Source organism: Siphateles boraxobius, unplaced genomic scaffold (assembly GCF_051911475.1).
Source record: "Siphateles boraxobius isolate OS27281-9 unplaced genomic scaffold, OSU_SipBor_1 46, whole genome shotgun sequence".
NCBI lineage: Eukaryota > Metazoa > Chordata > Actinopteri > Cypriniformes > Leuciscidae > Siphateles > Siphateles boraxobius.
In genome coordinates, this window is record NW_027509097.1 from 13,095,299 (window position 1) to 13,112,778 (window position 17,480).

Sequence of the window (17,480 nt, forward strand, 5' to 3'; positions counted from 1 at the left end):
TATATTTTTGATGAAATCTGAGAGCTGGATCACTCCTCCATACTAGTCCATAGGCTTCTTGAGGGATTGAAACTTGCCGGCCTTGAAAAGTCATTAAAGACATCGTTAAAATAGTCCAAGTGACTACAGTGGCTCAATCTTAAGTTTATCAAGCCACGAGAATACTTTTTGTGCGCAAAAACAAACAAAAATAACGACTTTATTTCAACTATTCATTTCCTTCTCTGTGGGCCTCTAGTTAGTAGTGTGATTGCGTAGTGCTACGTCACATGTAGGCTCACTATTGGCCGATGCTGGTCATGTGTGTGATGTAAAACACAGAAGCACTTACGCTATCACACTAGTGAACTGACTCGAGGCCCACAGAGAAGGAAATTAATAGTTGAAATAAAGTCGTTATTTTGGGGGTTTTTTGTGCACAAAAAGTATTCTCGTCATTTGATAAACTTAGGATTGAGCCACTGTAGTCTCTTGGACTATTTTAACAATGTCTTTAATAACTTTAGGGGGAACACGTTTCAATTCCTTAAGAAGCCTATGGAGGAGTGATCTAGCTTTCAGATGTAATTAAAAATATCTTAATTCGTGTTCCGAAGATGAACGAAGGTCTTACGAGGTTGGAACAACATGCGGGAGAGTAATTACTAATAGAATTTTAATTTTTGGGTGAACTATCCCTTTAAAAAGCAATTTCTGTAAAAGAAAATGTCTCCCTTTGCTTTGAACTTTGAGCGTCGTGACTTTACAGATAGTGTGTAATTTTGCTGTTTGATCATAAACTAAAGTTAGACAAGTGAAATCATAATCAACCACCCCTTTAAAAGACATTTATACTTTCATTAAGATCAAAACAGAAACAACATGATACATATCATGTTACATTTTTAAAAAAACATTGGTAACACTTTTACAGTATCCTTGTTACATATGTTACATGTACTTACCATAGTAATAACAGTAAATTATATGCAACTAAACCTCAACCGAATCCTAATCCTACCCTGACCTTATAGTAATAGTAGTATACATATAGTTGCTTAATATTACTCAGTACTTAAATGTATAAATGCACTCTAACAATGACAACTTATTGTAATAATGTTGATAATGACGAAATATCGAAATATATACACTTATAATGTTATCCATTTCAAATAAATTATATTCTATTGAGCTTTCAATGCAATAATAATAATAAGAAATGTTTCTTGAGCAGCTAATCAGCATATTAGAATGCTTTTCTGAAGGATCATGTGACACTGAAGACTGGAGTAATTCAGCTTTGCCATCGCAGGAATAAATTATATTTTAAAATATATTAAAATAGAATAACTATTTTTTATTAAACTATAAAAAAAATTAACATAAAAAATCTTACTGACTTAAAACCTTTAAATGGTAGTGCAGGAAATGCTTAAGATTTTATATAAATTTTTAGGATGTTATTAAGTATAAAATAATCCATAGTAAGTACCTGAGCACCTCTCTCCTCATCCAGCTCTACAGTCATCAGTGCTGATGTTCCCTTTTCATTCACCGTGGAGTTACGACCCTGCCAGAAGAAATAACAACATTTCTCCTTCCCTGGACCGATGATCCGTTCTGAATGCAGCCTCTTGCCAACTGCACAAAAAAGCAGAGAGTTTTGGATCATGGGCAAACAAACAGCCCAGCAACAACATGTTCAGACACACTGTATCTTATGGTTTTACACAGTGTGAGTAGCTGGTTTATGACTGTTTATAGAAAATTGTATGGTGGGGAGACAGTGTGGAATCAGACCTTGGAAAAGCAGTTTATTTTATAATGAGCATGAAATATTAAAAATGAGCATGAAATATTAAAAAGCTGGAAATAAAGTGTCCAGGGGGATAAAGTGACAGACAGTCCTCTCTCCTGTGCACCAGTGTTATTTTCTGTATTATTTATAAACTACTAGTATTTGTTAACATTTTTAATCAACGTTTATTTGTACATTTCATTCTAATTTTAGCTTAAGTTTGAGTAATTTTTTTGTGCTTTTGTAAATTTTATTACCCTTTTACATATTTCAATTTACAAATTTATTTTAATTTCAGTTTTAGCGATTGAAGTAATTTCATTTAGTTTCTAATTTCTAAGTTTTTTTGTTTCGATTTTTAATCTAAAATCTCTCTCGCTGCTTGATAAAATAATTTTTAATAGTTTTAGTTAACAAAAACACTGCTATGCACACCTTCAACATACAACTCACCTGCTGTGCTGATCATGTACTTCCATTTGACCACATACGAGTCCCCTTCATGGAACTGGCCAATGCTCAATTTAGGTAATCGACTAAAACAAGCAAGAGAGAGAATGTTTGTACATTATCTACCCAATAATTTAAAGGGTTAGTTCACCCAAAAATGAAAATTAAGTCATTAATTACTCACCCCCATGCTGTACCAACCCCGTAAGACCTTCGTTCATCTTCGGAACACAAATGAAGATATTTTTGATTAAATCTGAGAGGTGGATCACTGCTACATAGGCTGCCAGAGGGAATGAAACTTGACGGCCCAGAAAGTCATTGAAGAAAATGTTTAAATATTCCATGTGACTACAGTGGCTCAACTATAAGTTTATCAAGCGACGAGACTACTTTTTGTGCGGGAAAAAAAACAAAAATAACGACTTTATTCGACTATTCCTTTTCTTCCTTGTGGGCCTGAGACGAGAGTTCAAGAGATTTCCACGACGCATGCGCGAGAACTGAGAAGAGGACGTTCTTCTTCTAATACTTCTTGTTCAGTTCTCGCGCATGCGTCGTGGAAATCTCTTGAACTCTCGTCTCCGGCCCACAAGGAAGAAAAGGAATGGTCGAATAAAGTCGTTATTTATGTTTTTTTTTCGGGAAAAAAGTAGTCTCGTCGCTTGATAAACTTATAGTTGAGCCACTCTAGGCACATGGAATATTTAAACATTTTCTTTAATGACTTTCTGGGCCGTCAAGTTTCATTCCCTCTGGCAGCCTATGTAGCAGTGATCCACCTCTCAGATTTAATCAAAAATATCTTCATTTGTGTTCCGAAGATGAACGAAGGTCTTACGGGGTTGGTACAGCATGGGGGTGAGTAATTAATGACTTAATTTTCATTTTTGGGTGAACTAACCCTTTAATAGTTATACCTTATAAATAATTCATCGTACCTGTAGTCAAACTCTAGAATGTGCCAGACATCAACAGACAAAGTGCTGATCTCAAAATTACGCCGCTCATCACCTTCCACCAGTCCATAACCTCGTCCCACATCGACTCCATCCAGAACGGTCTTGACTGGCGTCCATACTGTTGACAACATCAGTGACGCATCATAGGGCCGACATTCTCCGCTCCGAAGCTCCTAAAGAAATTAACCAACCAATTGCATTTCAATATTAACTACATTTTTTAAATATAATCAGGAGTATCTAATGTATTAATACTTGCTTTTCAGAAAAGAGGTACAGATACAACTTATGTACCTTGTTTTCAACTAAAGTCGAGTCACCATTCTTCTTAGACAATTTCTTGGTGTCACTCCAGTCCAAAAACTTCTCTTTAAAAAGAGTAGTCTCATTGTGCTGAGTTAACCTGCCAAACACAGCCCAGTCTGGTCGTCCCTGGCCTTTCCTATTAATAACAGGTTCAGCAAAGACAATCATAATTTTAATTTCATAAAACGCAAGGATATAACTTTGTTCATGTCTCATGGGTTTTTTTCTGTTCTCACAGAGCACTCATTTATTTTAGGAGTGATGCATCAGGCCTTGCTGGTAACCCAAGTCTGCTTATACGAACACTGAGATAACTAAGCTGTTGTTTTGACAGGTGTAGTAAGTTAAGCTACAATTCACTTCTGACCTGAGAGGCCTCTTTGAACGAGCTTTTAAAAGGTCACAAGTGCCAAAACTTGATCTATGATAGAACAATATGCATCAGCAGAGCCTCAGCACATACTCAGCTCTGATTTGTACCTGGGTATAAGTTTGTTGCATTCTCCAGGGTCCAGAGGATTAATATCACAGTTGGTGTAGTCAAAGGTGCCATTCCACAGGTGCTTTGCCAGCTGAAAAGCCACTTTTCTCTGTGCCAGCGTCACCTCCTTACCATGCCATACGTAGACCTCGCTACCAAAATCCAACACCAGCACCTAGATGTCAAACAAAATAAAAAGTTGGTTTACAATTAAATGAGCCTTTCTATTAGTTTAGTTTTAATCTAGCATTCAGCAGAGATGCACAATATATTGCTGACCATATTGATATGCAATTTTCAGATATTGGCCTGATTAGAAAGTATTTGATTTTTTTTAAATCATATCAAAAATTACATTCTAAAGCAAATTATCTTTCCTACTTGGATCATGCAAAATTGTAATCACATTTGATTACATATAAGATTAAATTTGTCAATAATCATGTATGTATGATTTTCAAGTACTTCTTTAGAGTTAAGCATGGTGCAGCGAGGAACTCGACCCCAGTATTCATCTTCAGGAATAAGTTTATCCTCCATGAGCCTATAGATGCAGTTGGTTTCTACAACGGCAGTCTCATAGAACTCATCTTCTTCTGGAGTGCCAGCGGCTGTAGGGTACAGAGGACCACATTAAGAAGGACTGCAGTAAGTAAAGTTCATTAAATTGCAGCATTCCTTAGTATTATGCTTGTGTAAACAAATAAAATTGTTCAAAAGTCAAATGCTGCTGAATTGTCAGCAGACGAGGAACTACATAACATCTCACCTTGGTAACTGGCTTGGCCACCGAGAATCTTCCAAAACTCTTTGGCAGCAGGAGTGTGAGTGTTGGCACCTTCCTCAATGGTCTGCACATATGAGGCTCTGCATCCCAGGTCATGCTTAGTCTGAATGAACGTGGACAACTCTGCAGCCTGCACGATTGAAGATACAAGCACATTTAATTTGAATTTGCAGCACAAATGCAGATTATAATATAATATAATATAATTCAATATAATTCTGATACTGATCACAAAAATCCTCAAATTTTCATTAAATTAACCCATTAAAAAAATTCTATATAATGTTTAAGACAATGAGCATCACCTTATAGCAGGAGTTCTCAAAGTTTTCATAGGTGAGGGCCAATTTAGTAACCCAACATTGAACTGAGGGCCGCCAAAGGGGCGGGGGAGAAAAAGAAAAAAAACTGAAAAGAAAATCCCATTTGAAATAATTTTAATGACCAGATTGCATCTCTACAGTTTACATTTATTGCAATAAACACATTTTAATTCATAACTGAGGCAAAACCTGGCGAGTGTTTTTAACAGAAACTTTTAAAATAGAGGCTTACCAAACAAGTCATCATCATTCATATCATTGCCTGTCAGTCGCGTTTCCATTATTGCAGATTTTCGCAAATGTTTTGCACTATTATTATCAATCTTTTTTAACCCGTAACTGAAAAACGAAAAATTAACGGTTGTTGTCTTTTTAAAACGCAAAGTTGAACACCAACATTTTAATTTGAACTGGCAACACCAACTGCTGCGCAAAAAAGTAAATATCAACAGACTTTTTCAGATTTTTGTTTAAATTACTTTTTGCCCCTTTATTAAACATTTAAAATATTCACAAATTAATTTGGAAAATATGTCGATTTTACTGGTTTTCTAAGGCCAAATTAGAACCTGGAATTTATATTTCAATTTATATAACCACAGCCCACAGAAAGGTGATTTATAGGTGAGTTATAGGCTAATGATAATAAATGTGTCTGAAAAAACAGCGAGGCATTTTAATGGTTTACTAAGTGTCGGCTAAAAACATATCTCTATCTCCGCTGTTAAGCAGATGCGCTTTTGGAGAGAAATGCACCTTTCATAAGGATTACATAATTAGAAGGTATTAGCTTTCGATTCGAATTTGTTTAAAAGTGGACATTTCAAGCTTTAGCCTACATAGGCTATATTTTGTTGCAGTTCTCGCGCTCCAGTTCACGGAGTTCATGAAAGCGCGTAGGCTACTGATTGTTTTATTTTATTTTACAAAAGTACAATGTTTTCTTGTTATTATGAGTTTACACAAATAAAAGTAGTTGCGAATAATGTATTATTTTCTGTATGACCAGAAATGATAGAGTATTTTAAGTTGTCTCCACTGTTGATAGGAAAATGCAAGTGTTCGTGCCGGCGAAAAATTTGAAAGGTAATGGAAACGCGGCTATTAATAAGCTTGTCATTAAGTCACACTGAATATTGATTACTTCAACATACCCTTTTAAATTGCAATGGGATTTGTGATGCTGTTTTCGGCCGCTAAACCACTAAACGGATAGATTAATTTTTTCAAAGCAATGTACAGTTTTAACAGTTTTACAGATGTTTTTCAGATGTTATCGCGGGCCGCCAGAAATGTTTACGCGAGCCACCATTGGCCCGCTGGCCACACTTTGAGAACCTATGCCTTATAGTAAGGTAAGATGTAGGTCAAACTCAGAGTTCAATGACCTGCAGTCTGGATTGAACAAAGTAAGTGTGTGTGAGAGACACAGGAGCTTTTACAATTCACCTCCTGCTTCCTTTACAAAAATATAACATTTCCTTTGTGGTTAATTCTGTTTACATCCTGCACGTGGGGGACTCACCGATATATGAATAGTACTGAACACACCAAGGCAGAGTACAGGATATGACATGTTTAACTGTAACAAAATCCAATAGAGAACCAGATAATGTTTTTTATATAGCCGACTAATATTGACATCTAGCACTAACAGCCAGTGTTACTTTAGTATTATTTATATACTATTATGTTATTAATTAATAGTTTGAATTAATTTTAATATTTTCTTTTTTCATTTTAGTTTAGATTTTAATTTTAATTTTATTATTTTGTTTTTTTAATAGTTTTATTTAGCTTTAATTTATTTGTATTTAAGTTTTAGTGATTTTAGCACTTCAACTAATTTTATTTCAGTTAAGTTGTTAGGGCAACATTTTTTTCCATATAATATTTATATTTTATTTAAGGAATTTCAATTCATATAAACTTTTTAATAGGTAATTACTAGTTATTTAATAATTAGTTAATTCATTTAATAATTTGTTTTAGTTAACAGTAGCAACACTGCTGACAGCTGGAGATTAAGCAACGTTAAAATGATAGTGTGATGTGCGTTTGTTGGTACATGCAACAGGACACTCACTTTGGCCTTCTCAATAACATTTGCAAATTCTCCAATCCAGATGAAGCAATGATGGGGTGTAATCAAGAGGAAGCAGTCACCACTGTTCAAGGAGGAAGCTCTGGGCTCAACCAGTCTGGTCTGAACGTGCCGACGACCTAATTAAAATGCACAGAGAAATCGGGACAATAACAATTTGAGTCACATGCTAAACCCCCTGATGTCAGGAGAAAAAACACAAAGTGATTTGTTTTGACAGTACAGCATGATCTCGGTTAAATTTCAAACTCAGAAGATAATTATGTTATGATATAAAACACAAGATGTTATATTGTAAATGTTACAAAATGTGATCTGAAAACAGATCAAATCAGAACGTCCTGGTAAGCAGAACATTACAACAGTTGGACGATGCTGTTGTTCTTGGACTGCTCACGTGTTGCTCTCTCCATTAAGTCTATCTGGTTTCTTTCTCTCTGTTTTGATAAAGGAAAGTGTAGAATGTTGTTTTGGGAACATGCAGGTGGGGTTAGATTGAGAGGGATGCCTTATGAGGAATTGGTATCCACAGCCATTCTACCTCCTACAACAACAGCCCCCACAGCAGCATCTTACACAACATGAGGACAGAAGTTCTCCCATTTACTTTTAAGTAAACAACACTATTCATGGCTGTCTCCCTGCCATCTCTACAGGAACACACAGATACAGCACACACTATGGCCACATTCACACAGCAACAGAATATGGTTGTCAGTTCTGTATTTGGACTAGAGTAGAGGTCTGTGCAAGACTGTTTTTTTCATCGCGCTCTTGACTGTTAGGTTCTATTCCGCGCTCTCCCGCTTAATATTTCTTTCTCTGTTCACCAGCTATCCGCTTAGAATAACTTTTTTCCCGACCCTCCTGCTAAATTTAGATCTCGTTTCCAGAATCTCACATTTAGATTTCCCCTACTGAAAGAGAGATTGGATAACAAATATAAAATGAAAAATAAATTGAATACGACATCTGTCACTCAAAGTTATAAACTAAAACCATTGGCTTATAGCTATGGTGAAATAAAAACACTTTTTAAAACAACTATTTAACATCCATGTAAGAAAATGTTCTGACGAGAGCCGTGGGAATGCAGACCTGTAGACTGGAGTGATAAAACTTTTCAGTTTTATTGATGGTGCCATCTATGATTTTACACACTCTCGCTATAATTAGTATTAATATGGGCTTGCCTCCTGTTGCACATTCATACAGACACATTCATACATTGAGACACACCTAAGTAAATGCAGTTGTCAATGCCAAAAAATGACAGTGCACGTAGCCTATATGGCTTTTTCTTAAGTTTCTATAAGACCATTGTAGGGTCTGGACCAATCAGACACACACTAATTATTCATATTCACTATATTTAATGAATATAAAGGTCTATGAAACTCTCCCCCAAAACTAACCTCACAAATGAAGTTACTTTGTCAGCCGGGTGTCCGGTTACAGAACACTTTAAGACTGATAACAGACTTTACGACCTCAAAGGAATGTGGCCACATGCGCCACATGCTTAAGAGAGAGAGACCATCTTTAATTAAATAAACTTTGCGGTGTTACTCTGATCTATGAAGGAACATGCCTCACAGAAACTGTGATGATTTACTGTCTCGTGTACTATTAGGTATAACAACATGGTATGTTTGATTGGGGTGTATGTGGTTGAACAACCACCCAACGGTCAATATAACCTCACCTGTATCATGCTTCCTAGAAAATTAATCCTCATTTAATGACACACACTTTGATGTACATCACCTTCTCTTAGAATGCAATGTGAATTTGTTATGTCTATTTGAGCTTGAATGAACAGTCTAAGCATGCTGGGGACAAAGACCATAAATCAACTAAGAGCCGCTTCCCCTCTCGGACATGTCACCTTACTCATAGGTCCATTCAAACCTTTGGGGTTGGTTCTTTCTCAGGGTATATCAGAGGCAGGCAACAGTGACCGCCCTCTCTTAGTTTTTTCATCCAGCCGCAACACTGTTCTGGTGAGACTGGGGAGCCCCCTCCCCCTCCACGGGGGCCCCAGGGCCCAGCAGGCCTCGATTCCAACCAGATCCGGCCTCATGGAAAAGAGAGAAGACTCTCTCACAAAGAACCAAGGACAATCTCAGGAGTTTTGGAACAAAGACTCCAACCAACAAAGACTCCAACCAACAACGACTCCAATCACCCATCCTTCCGACTTCCTCACTTCTCCTGGGTGCTCGGCGTGGCCTCAACAGAGCCCCAGGCCTACACCAAACCAGTCATGCGTTCCTGGAGAAAGAGAACGCTCAACCAACTTCCACTTGACACTGCCGGAACCATCAACGACTTCAATTTTCAACAACTTCAAGAATTGTTCCCATTACAAATGCAAGTATTCAATTCAATGAAATGTGAAAATGAAATTCTGATGGTTCTTCTCATAGACCCTCTTCCGGTTTCCAATTTCATCCTATCACTAACCTATTTATGTATTCATGTGTGTATGTTGTTTAGTTTATTTATATTCATATAAATATCTATATTTAGTTAATAAAACTTGTACATAATATGTATTTGGTTCTGTTTTGTTTGCAATACAAGTCACTTTACGACCACGGTTTTTGCTACTGGCTCAAAGTACTGTACAGGCGAAGAAATAATTATTCTTCGGTGGCCATGGAAGATACCCTTTTCTTAGAATAAATTAATAATCAAAAGAGTTCGTTGGAAGAACTGATTAATTGATTGTAATATTAATTCAGCCACATCAAGTTAATCCAATTAACTGACCCGAATATTTATAATTAATAATAACAAGATATTATTGATTATTAATATTTCCAGAAAGCTGAGTTCCTTACACCATTATTCTTCATAATCAAAAATAGTTGTGAATAAAACTGTGCCCAAACAAGGTCAGAATGGATGATGAATATTATTGACCTCTAATGGCTGGTTTCCACTAAGCGACACAGTACAGTATACGATTTGGGACGGTAAACCCTGATCCGGCTTGCGTTTCCACCGGCAAACGTACACTTACTTGATAGACGTGGTTCTTGCGCGAAAAAGAAAACAACATACAGCAGATCTTGTTCTTGCTTCTTGGCATGTGGCTGTTTGTCACAAGACAGCTTTGTTTGCGCAAAGGCTGCACAGCCAGAAAAACACACACAAGTGACTATTCTCTGTCAACCAATCAACGTTCTGCAGTGAGTTTAACTTCATCCTTTAGGTACCGGACTACTGTGCTAGGTACACAAACGGAAGGGTCCCAAAAAGTGGGGACAAACGCACAACCTCTGACAAACAAAACAAAAATAACAGTGTACCGCACTGTACCGCTCGGAGGAAACAAGCCATTAGTCTGCAGTGCCATCTGTAAAAAGAGTCCTCCATCCCGTCATTGAGCTCAAACATTGCAGATCACAAACAGCTTTTGTTGTCACTGTTACTCACCTTTGATCTGAATGAGCATGAGTTTTTTGTATGGCATGGCACTGTTGTTGGAGCTCTGCTCAGAGGCGTTCACACTTCGCAGACTCACACTGCTGAAGTTCTCCTTACTCGCCAACCCAGCAAGAGCAACCTCAGAGAAACCACTGTTCTTATTCACTATGAAAGAGAGGAAAATAACAAGAGAGCGAGATAATGAATGAGAAAGTGCAAAAGTATGAGCTATAGCTTACCACAATCATTAACTACAGTATTTGAAATAGATCTCTTATAACATTCTACAGTCAATTTATTCAAAGCATTAATTTACTGCATCCTTGCTGAATAAAAGTATTTATTTATTGAGAGAGAGAGAGAGAGAGAGAGAGAGACAGAGACAGAGACAGAGACAGAGACAGAGAGACAGAGAGACAGAGAGACAGAGAGACAGAGAGACAGAGAGACAGAGAGACAGAGAGAGAGACAGAGAGAGAGAGAGAGAGAGAGAGAGAGAGAGAGAGAGAGAGAGAGAGAGAGAGAGAGAGAGAGAGAGAGAGAGAGAGAGAGAGAGATTTGATTTGATTTGGGTTGTCATTTGTTGAAATAAATAAAAAATGTCTGTCTGTTGAATGTGACCCTCCCCAATTCTCCTCCATGACCATACGGAAAGGTGAATATTTACAATGACAACAATACAACTTCAGTAACATTTCACCTTTCCAACAAAGAAAGGGATCAATTTCGGTCACCTTGTTTAACTTTTTTTTATTTTTTTAGTGTCATCAACGTATATGCGACCAAATTTTTTTCCGTTTAACGCGTACAAAATATATAACGCAAGTAATGCAGCATCTGTTTGTTCTGTCATTATTTGGCTGCGCTACATTATATGATCATGCCGAATCGTGAGGCACCCCAAATAATTAATGCACACACTTATGATTGCGATCTTACCAGAAGGAGAAAAGTCCTACTACAGTCAGTAAACGAGTCCATGTCCCCAAAAATGTTGGAACTCAAAAGCGCTTCCCTTTACGTTTTCTGCAGCGCATCGTTTATTTTCACCATGCATGCGCACCAGTTATGTGCACCCCTGATTATAAATGTGTAAATACTAGCAATTAATTAACAAAATGTGCATAAAAGTGGTGTTCAATAACTACTCCACCTCCTTTATTCACTCACTCTTTTCCTGTTTCATCCTCTTGCTCTCCAGAAGGCCGATGTTTAGCCTCTGTTCTGTGTATTCATGTCTGATGTCCTCCCGAACAGCCAGCATTTTCAGAGGGTTTCTGGATGACTGAACATTTCTGGTTGGCCGTACCGCCCGCTTGTGTTGCACCATCTCTGAGGTCAACCTAAAAAAACATTTCATCAAACAATGTTTCAGAGCTAGTTCCTCAATCTCACGCTTGTTTAATTTCAAGCAGTAAATAGATAATTTAATTGTCAATAAAACAAATTATGGCTGGTTAGTTATTGCTACAGAGATTATATTAAACTCTACTGTAATAGCCACACTTTGTTTGGTTTTACCTGGGCAGCTCCGCTCCAAAGATGGCATCAAAATCGTCGTTGATTTCCACTCTGCTGGTAATCTTGGCTATATCCTCTGTGTGTCGATAAAACTTATCGAAGGTCTCATCATCCAGAGTCATGACCTCTTTAACAGACTTCTCTGTGACTGCAATTGTGGCCTCCTGAAGTCCTGCAACTAAGAAATGTATAAGAATACATGCATTAAAAATAAACTGAATAAAATAATAAATTGATATTGTAACGAAAGTCCACTGAGTCGAGCGTAGGGAGAACCAAAATGCAGTTTTTATTAACAAAACTTGAACAAATACAAAAATAAACAGGCGTGGCTTGACTAGGCTTGAGCATGAACATGAAACAAACTGGAACATGGACATAAATTCAACAAACGGGTACAGGAAACCAAGCTAGAGAGAGACAATGGGAACATGAGGGCTAATTATACACATGGACTAATCACTAAACAATGAACACCTGAACACAATGAACCAATAAAGCAATGAGAACAACACAACACACAAACCAATGGAAGCACATGACAAGATCACATGAGGAAACAAGGAATCCCAAGACATGGAAACGTGACTATGTCTGATTATAAAATAAAAGACATCCAAGCATGACCTTGAACAGAAACCAAAACAAACTGTGACAGATATAGGAGAAAATATGTTATCTCTAAGGTGCATTACACATTTTCTTATCATACTCACCTTTACCATTGAGACGACCAAGGAATGACTCCAACTTTTCCAGCTTTGTGTCTGACTCCAGCTTCATGTCCTGTCTGACTTCAATCTCTACAGAAGAAAATGCAGCAGTGATATAAATATGTATGATATGCAGATGAAAACATATATTGACCGACATAGAAGCAAGAGGACAAGAAATCTGATTGGAAGAAAGATGAGTGGGACCAGAAAATGACAAGCTGAGTAACAAGAATGGCTTCTCACCTTCGTGTGGCTTTGAGATTGTATGGGACGCATTCTTGTTTTTAGAGGACAGAGGGGACAGCATTGGATTTGCGAGAGCAGAAGGTGCTGCCAGGCCTTGGAAAGAGAAAGCATGGGGAACATGTGTTCTGAACTGCACATTGTTACAAAGCAAAACCATTTTCAATATGTTTTGTCCACACAGTACAAAAAATACATCAAAAAGGCTCAATCTGTCACTGCAGTGCATTTTTCACTGACCTTTTTTAACCATACGGCCAGCCACTGTAAACTGAGTGGAGTCATTGGCTGCTCTGTAACCTTTGACCTTCCACGCATCCTCTTGTGAGGTGATGAGCTGCTTGCGTTCCTGAATAGACATCTCTACTCGATCACTCCGCTGGCTTTCCGCCATCTCATTTCCCATCCTCTGAGATGCCAAAGGAGAAACTAAATTAAGCATCTGAGCAAGTATTTAAATCATTGTCAGGGCAACTTTTTTCACACTTCTGCCAGTATTTGTTACTATAGTAATTACTATAAATAATTGTGCATAATTACATGCAACTAATCCTAATTCTAACCCTATATTAAGTTCATGTAGTTAATTATTATTACTCAGTAGTAAGATGTATAATTACACTGTAACACGGATACCTTCAAATAAAGTGTAACCGTTTAAATATCTTTACTATTTTAATCCAAAAAAAGGGATGCTCAGTTTATAAATACTAAAATTGTAAAAGTAGTGAGAGAAACATCTCATAAGAGATTTAGTAAAAACAATAACGAACAACCAATATATATATATATATATATATATATATATATATATAGCTAAAATAGCTAGTAACTGACTCTAAAAAAAAAGACACCAAAAAAATAAACACTACAGACACACTGACCATACATTTACATACATTACAACAACAGTCTCAGTGTTGTGTTATGGAGGAATAGTGGATGTGTGTTTGGGGGTGAGAAGCACCTTCCGTCTCCAGGGGTGACGCTCATCCACCTGCACGGGCAGGGGGGTAGCCTTCACACGGAGGGAAGAGCAGGAAGAGGGGTGGGATGAGAAAAGAATGGAAAGAAAGGATGAAAGATGATAGGATGCATCCCAGACTTGAGAGGCTATTATTAATAGACAGAGGAAGGTGATACTTCACTTGAGATCTCACCACTGACCATTTAGATTTACAGTCAATCATTGTTGTCTTTAATTATACAGGCTTGTCAGCATCCCATCATTTGGTCATGATAATAAAAATAGTTAGAAAGATTTCATTATAATATAAAGGTTTTAAGCGAAGTATATGAAAACATTCAAATTTACATAAAAAGCCATTGTAATATCAAGAGTTAAGGTTTTAAATGTATTAAAATAAAGAAAACCGAGATTCTTTATGGAATGAACTTCAGTCACTCCATGGAAGACAATAGTCAAGACAAGAACAAAGCAGTAGAGAGTTCTTATAAAATTAAATGTGGATATAAAATTAACAGAACAATACAACGTAAATGCAATTGAGCAAAATGATTGAAGTAATATACACTCACCTAAAGGATTTAGGAACACCTGTTCAATTTCTCATTAATACAATTATCTAATCAACCAATCACATGGCAGTTGCTTCAATGCATTTAGGGGTGTGGTCCTGATCAAGAAAATCTCCTGAACTCCAAACTGAATGTCAGAATGGGAAAGAAAGGTGATAAGCAATTGAACGTGGCATGGTTGTTGGTGCCAGACGGGCCGGTCTGAGTATTTCACAATCTGCTCAGTTACTGGGATTTTCACGCAAAACCATTTCTAGGGTTTACAAAGAATGGTGTGAAAAGTTAAAAACATCTAGTATGCGGCAGTCCTGTGGGTGAAAATGCCTTGTTGATGCTAGAGGTCAGAGGAGAATGGGCCGACTGATTCAAGCTGATAGAAGAGCAACTTTGACTGAAATAACCACTCGTTACAACCGAGGTATGCAGCAAAGCATTTGTGAAGCCACAACACGCACAACCTTGAGGCGGAAGGGCTACAACAGCAGAAGACCCCACCGGGTACCACTCCTCTCCACTACAAATAGGAAAAAGAGGCTACAATTTGCAAGAGCTCACCAAAATTGGACAGTTGAAGACTGGAAAAATGTTGCCTGGTCTGATGAGTCTCGATTTCTGTTGAGACATTCAGATGGTAGAGTCAGAATTTGGCGTAAAAAGAATGAGAACATGGATCCATCATGCCTTGTTACCACTGTGCAGGCTGGTGGTGGTGGTGTATTGGTGTGGAGGATGTTTCTTGGCACACTTTAGGCCCCTTAGTGCCAATTGGGCATTGTATAAATGCCATTGCCTACCTGAGCGTACTGACCATGTCCATCTCTTTATGGTCACCATGTACCCATCCTCTGATGGCTACTTCCAGCAGGATAATGCACAATGTCTCAAAGCTCGAATCATTTCAATTTGGTTTTTTGAACATGACAATGAGTTCACTGTACTAAAATGGCCCCCACAGTCACCAGATCTCAACCCAATAGAGCATCTTTGGGATGTGGTGGAACGGGAGCTTCGTGCCCTGGATGTGCATCCCACAAATCTCCATCAACTGCAAGATGCTATCCTATCAATATGGGCGAACATTTCTAAAGAATGCTTTCAGCACCTTGTTGAATCAATGCCACGTAGAATTAAGGCAGTTCTGAAGGCTAAAGAGGGTCAAACACAGTATTAGTATGGTGTTCCTAATAATCCTTTAGGCGAGTGTATATATAATATTATATATAATATAATCTATACACACACACACACATAATATAAAATATACAGTGAAATAGTCACAATTGTTTATTTAAAGAAAAAAAAAGTATGTGTACTCTTATACAATTTTTTATTTATTTTTTTCAAAAATAGTACAAGGATGTTCCCACACGTCTGTGCTTGACATCACAATTGTTATCTTTAAAGGGGTGGTATAATGCACTTTTCACAAGATGTAAAATAAGTCTCTGATGTCCCCAGAGTGTGTATGTGAAGTTTTAGCTCATAATACCCCACAGATATTTTTATATAGCATGTTAAAATTGACACTTTTTGAGGGTGAGCAAAAACGCACAGTTTTTGTGTCTGTCCCTTTAAATGCAAATGAGCTGCTGCTCCACACTGAGGCCAGAGCTACAACAGCTTGTGTCCTGAAAATTTCACAAACTTTTAGCCTTATGTTCAAACCGGAGTCAGACAAAGGTGGAGAGACTCAAGAAGTGACATGTAGACAACATTTCTGAATGGTTAGTTGATGAATTTATGTAGCTTATGTGTAGTTATCTTCTAGTCATTGATTAGCATATTCTGTCATGATAATCTATAAATCGTGTTCCCGGGGGCGGGGTTTATGTACATTTTAGGGTTTGTGATGTCACTAACCCTGGAGGAATGCCATGTAGTCTCTACAAGCCGTTTGTTGTAGTCCTTAAAAAGCAATTTCTTTAAAGGGTAATTAAACCCTAAAACAACTTTTTTTAGTTAATGATCTGTAAGACTTGGGGCTTTATTAATGATGTTCATTGATTAGAGTAAATTTTTTGACATTTGGGTATAAAGTGTTTTATTTCTAAAATATATGGTCTAAAATAGTAGCAAAACTCGAGAGCATGTAGATGTGAATTTGAGAACTAGTACAATAAATATTCGTACTTGTACGCTAAAATTTACACTCACAGCTCCAATGTGAAAACTTGTAAAATAAAGATCTGAAATTGAATGTTGAAATTTGCACTGGCAGATAATAGTCACAAACTTGAATTCGGAATTTGAAGCTGCAGACAAGTAGTCACAAATGTGTAAAATGCCAGTTACAGAAATACAATGACAGACACAACCTTGAAATATATATTTGCACTCATTCTTACATTCACATTTGCAGTACAACCTCAATTAGGCACTTGAGCGTTTGCAGAAGTTGTTTATGCTCAAACAGCAACATTACACACTAACTAAAGTTAGAAATTTGAAATGATAATCAACCACCCCTTTAAAATTTCTTTAAACACTATCCTGCATTCTGTATGATGGATTTATGGAAACCTAACAGTTTTTACCATAAATTTGATAGGATTTTGTACAGTGTGGAAATTACAATTGGGAAAAAAAGAGACAGGCTGTCAGTATCAGAGGGTGGAATGTGGATGAGAGCTTACATTGGGTGGGTGTTATTGCTCACCTTGGGGAGGATTGCTATTTGATCCAGAGGTTCAGATGCACATGAAAAGGAGGAGGAAAAGAGAGGATCCTACAGGACAGAGAGGGGAATCAAGACAAAAGATGGAGAGACAAAGCAGGAAGGAAAGAAGAGAAGGTTCAGGGACAGACATCAGGCAGGTGACATTGGTCTAGTCTT

The 17,480-nt window shown here is 37.3% G+C and overlaps 1 protein-coding gene across 50 annotated transcripts in view; it reads right to left on the bottom strand.

Annotated features, from left to right (window-relative positions):
- Positions 1-17,480, bottom strand: part of svila (supervillin a) — a 77,861-nt gene that overhangs the window by 13,789 nt on the left and 46,592 nt on the right. For 18 of the 50 annotated variants that reach the window (XR_013194439.1, XR_013194438.1, XR_013194434.1 and 15 more), the window contains 15 exons: positions 17,304-17,372; positions 13,349-13,517; positions 13,109-13,204; positions 12,866-12,952; positions 12,150-12,327; positions 11,799-11,971; positions 10,638-10,793; positions 7,176-7,312; positions 4,749-4,896; positions 4,445-4,590; positions 3,979-4,154; positions 3,487-3,634; positions 3,172-3,365; positions 2,234-2,316; positions 1,475-1,623 (listed from right to left, as the gene is read on the bottom strand). Coding sequence is in view for 44 of the 50 variants with exons in the window: in XM_077200924.1 (XP_077057039.1) it covers positions 1,475-1,623; positions 2,234-2,316; positions 3,172-3,365; positions 3,487-3,634; positions 3,979-4,154; positions 4,445-4,590; positions 4,749-4,896; positions 7,176-7,312; positions 10,638-10,793; positions 11,799-11,971; positions 12,150-12,327; positions 12,866-12,952; positions 13,109-13,204; positions 13,349-13,517; positions 17,304-17,372 (2,109 nt within the window). In the remaining 6 variants the exon portion in view is untranslated. Of the gene's footprint in view, positions 1-1,474; positions 1,624-2,233; positions 2,317-3,171; positions 3,366-3,486; positions 3,635-3,978; positions 4,155-4,444; positions 4,591-4,748; positions 4,897-7,175; positions 7,313-10,637; positions 10,794-11,798; positions 11,972-12,149; positions 12,328-12,865; positions 12,953-13,108; positions 13,205-13,348; positions 13,518-14,075; positions 14,127-17,303; positions 17,373-17,480 lie in introns of all 50 variants that reach the window. The other 32 variants (XR_013194435.1, XR_013194437.1, XR_013194433.1 and 29 more) reach the window with 2 other exon arrangements.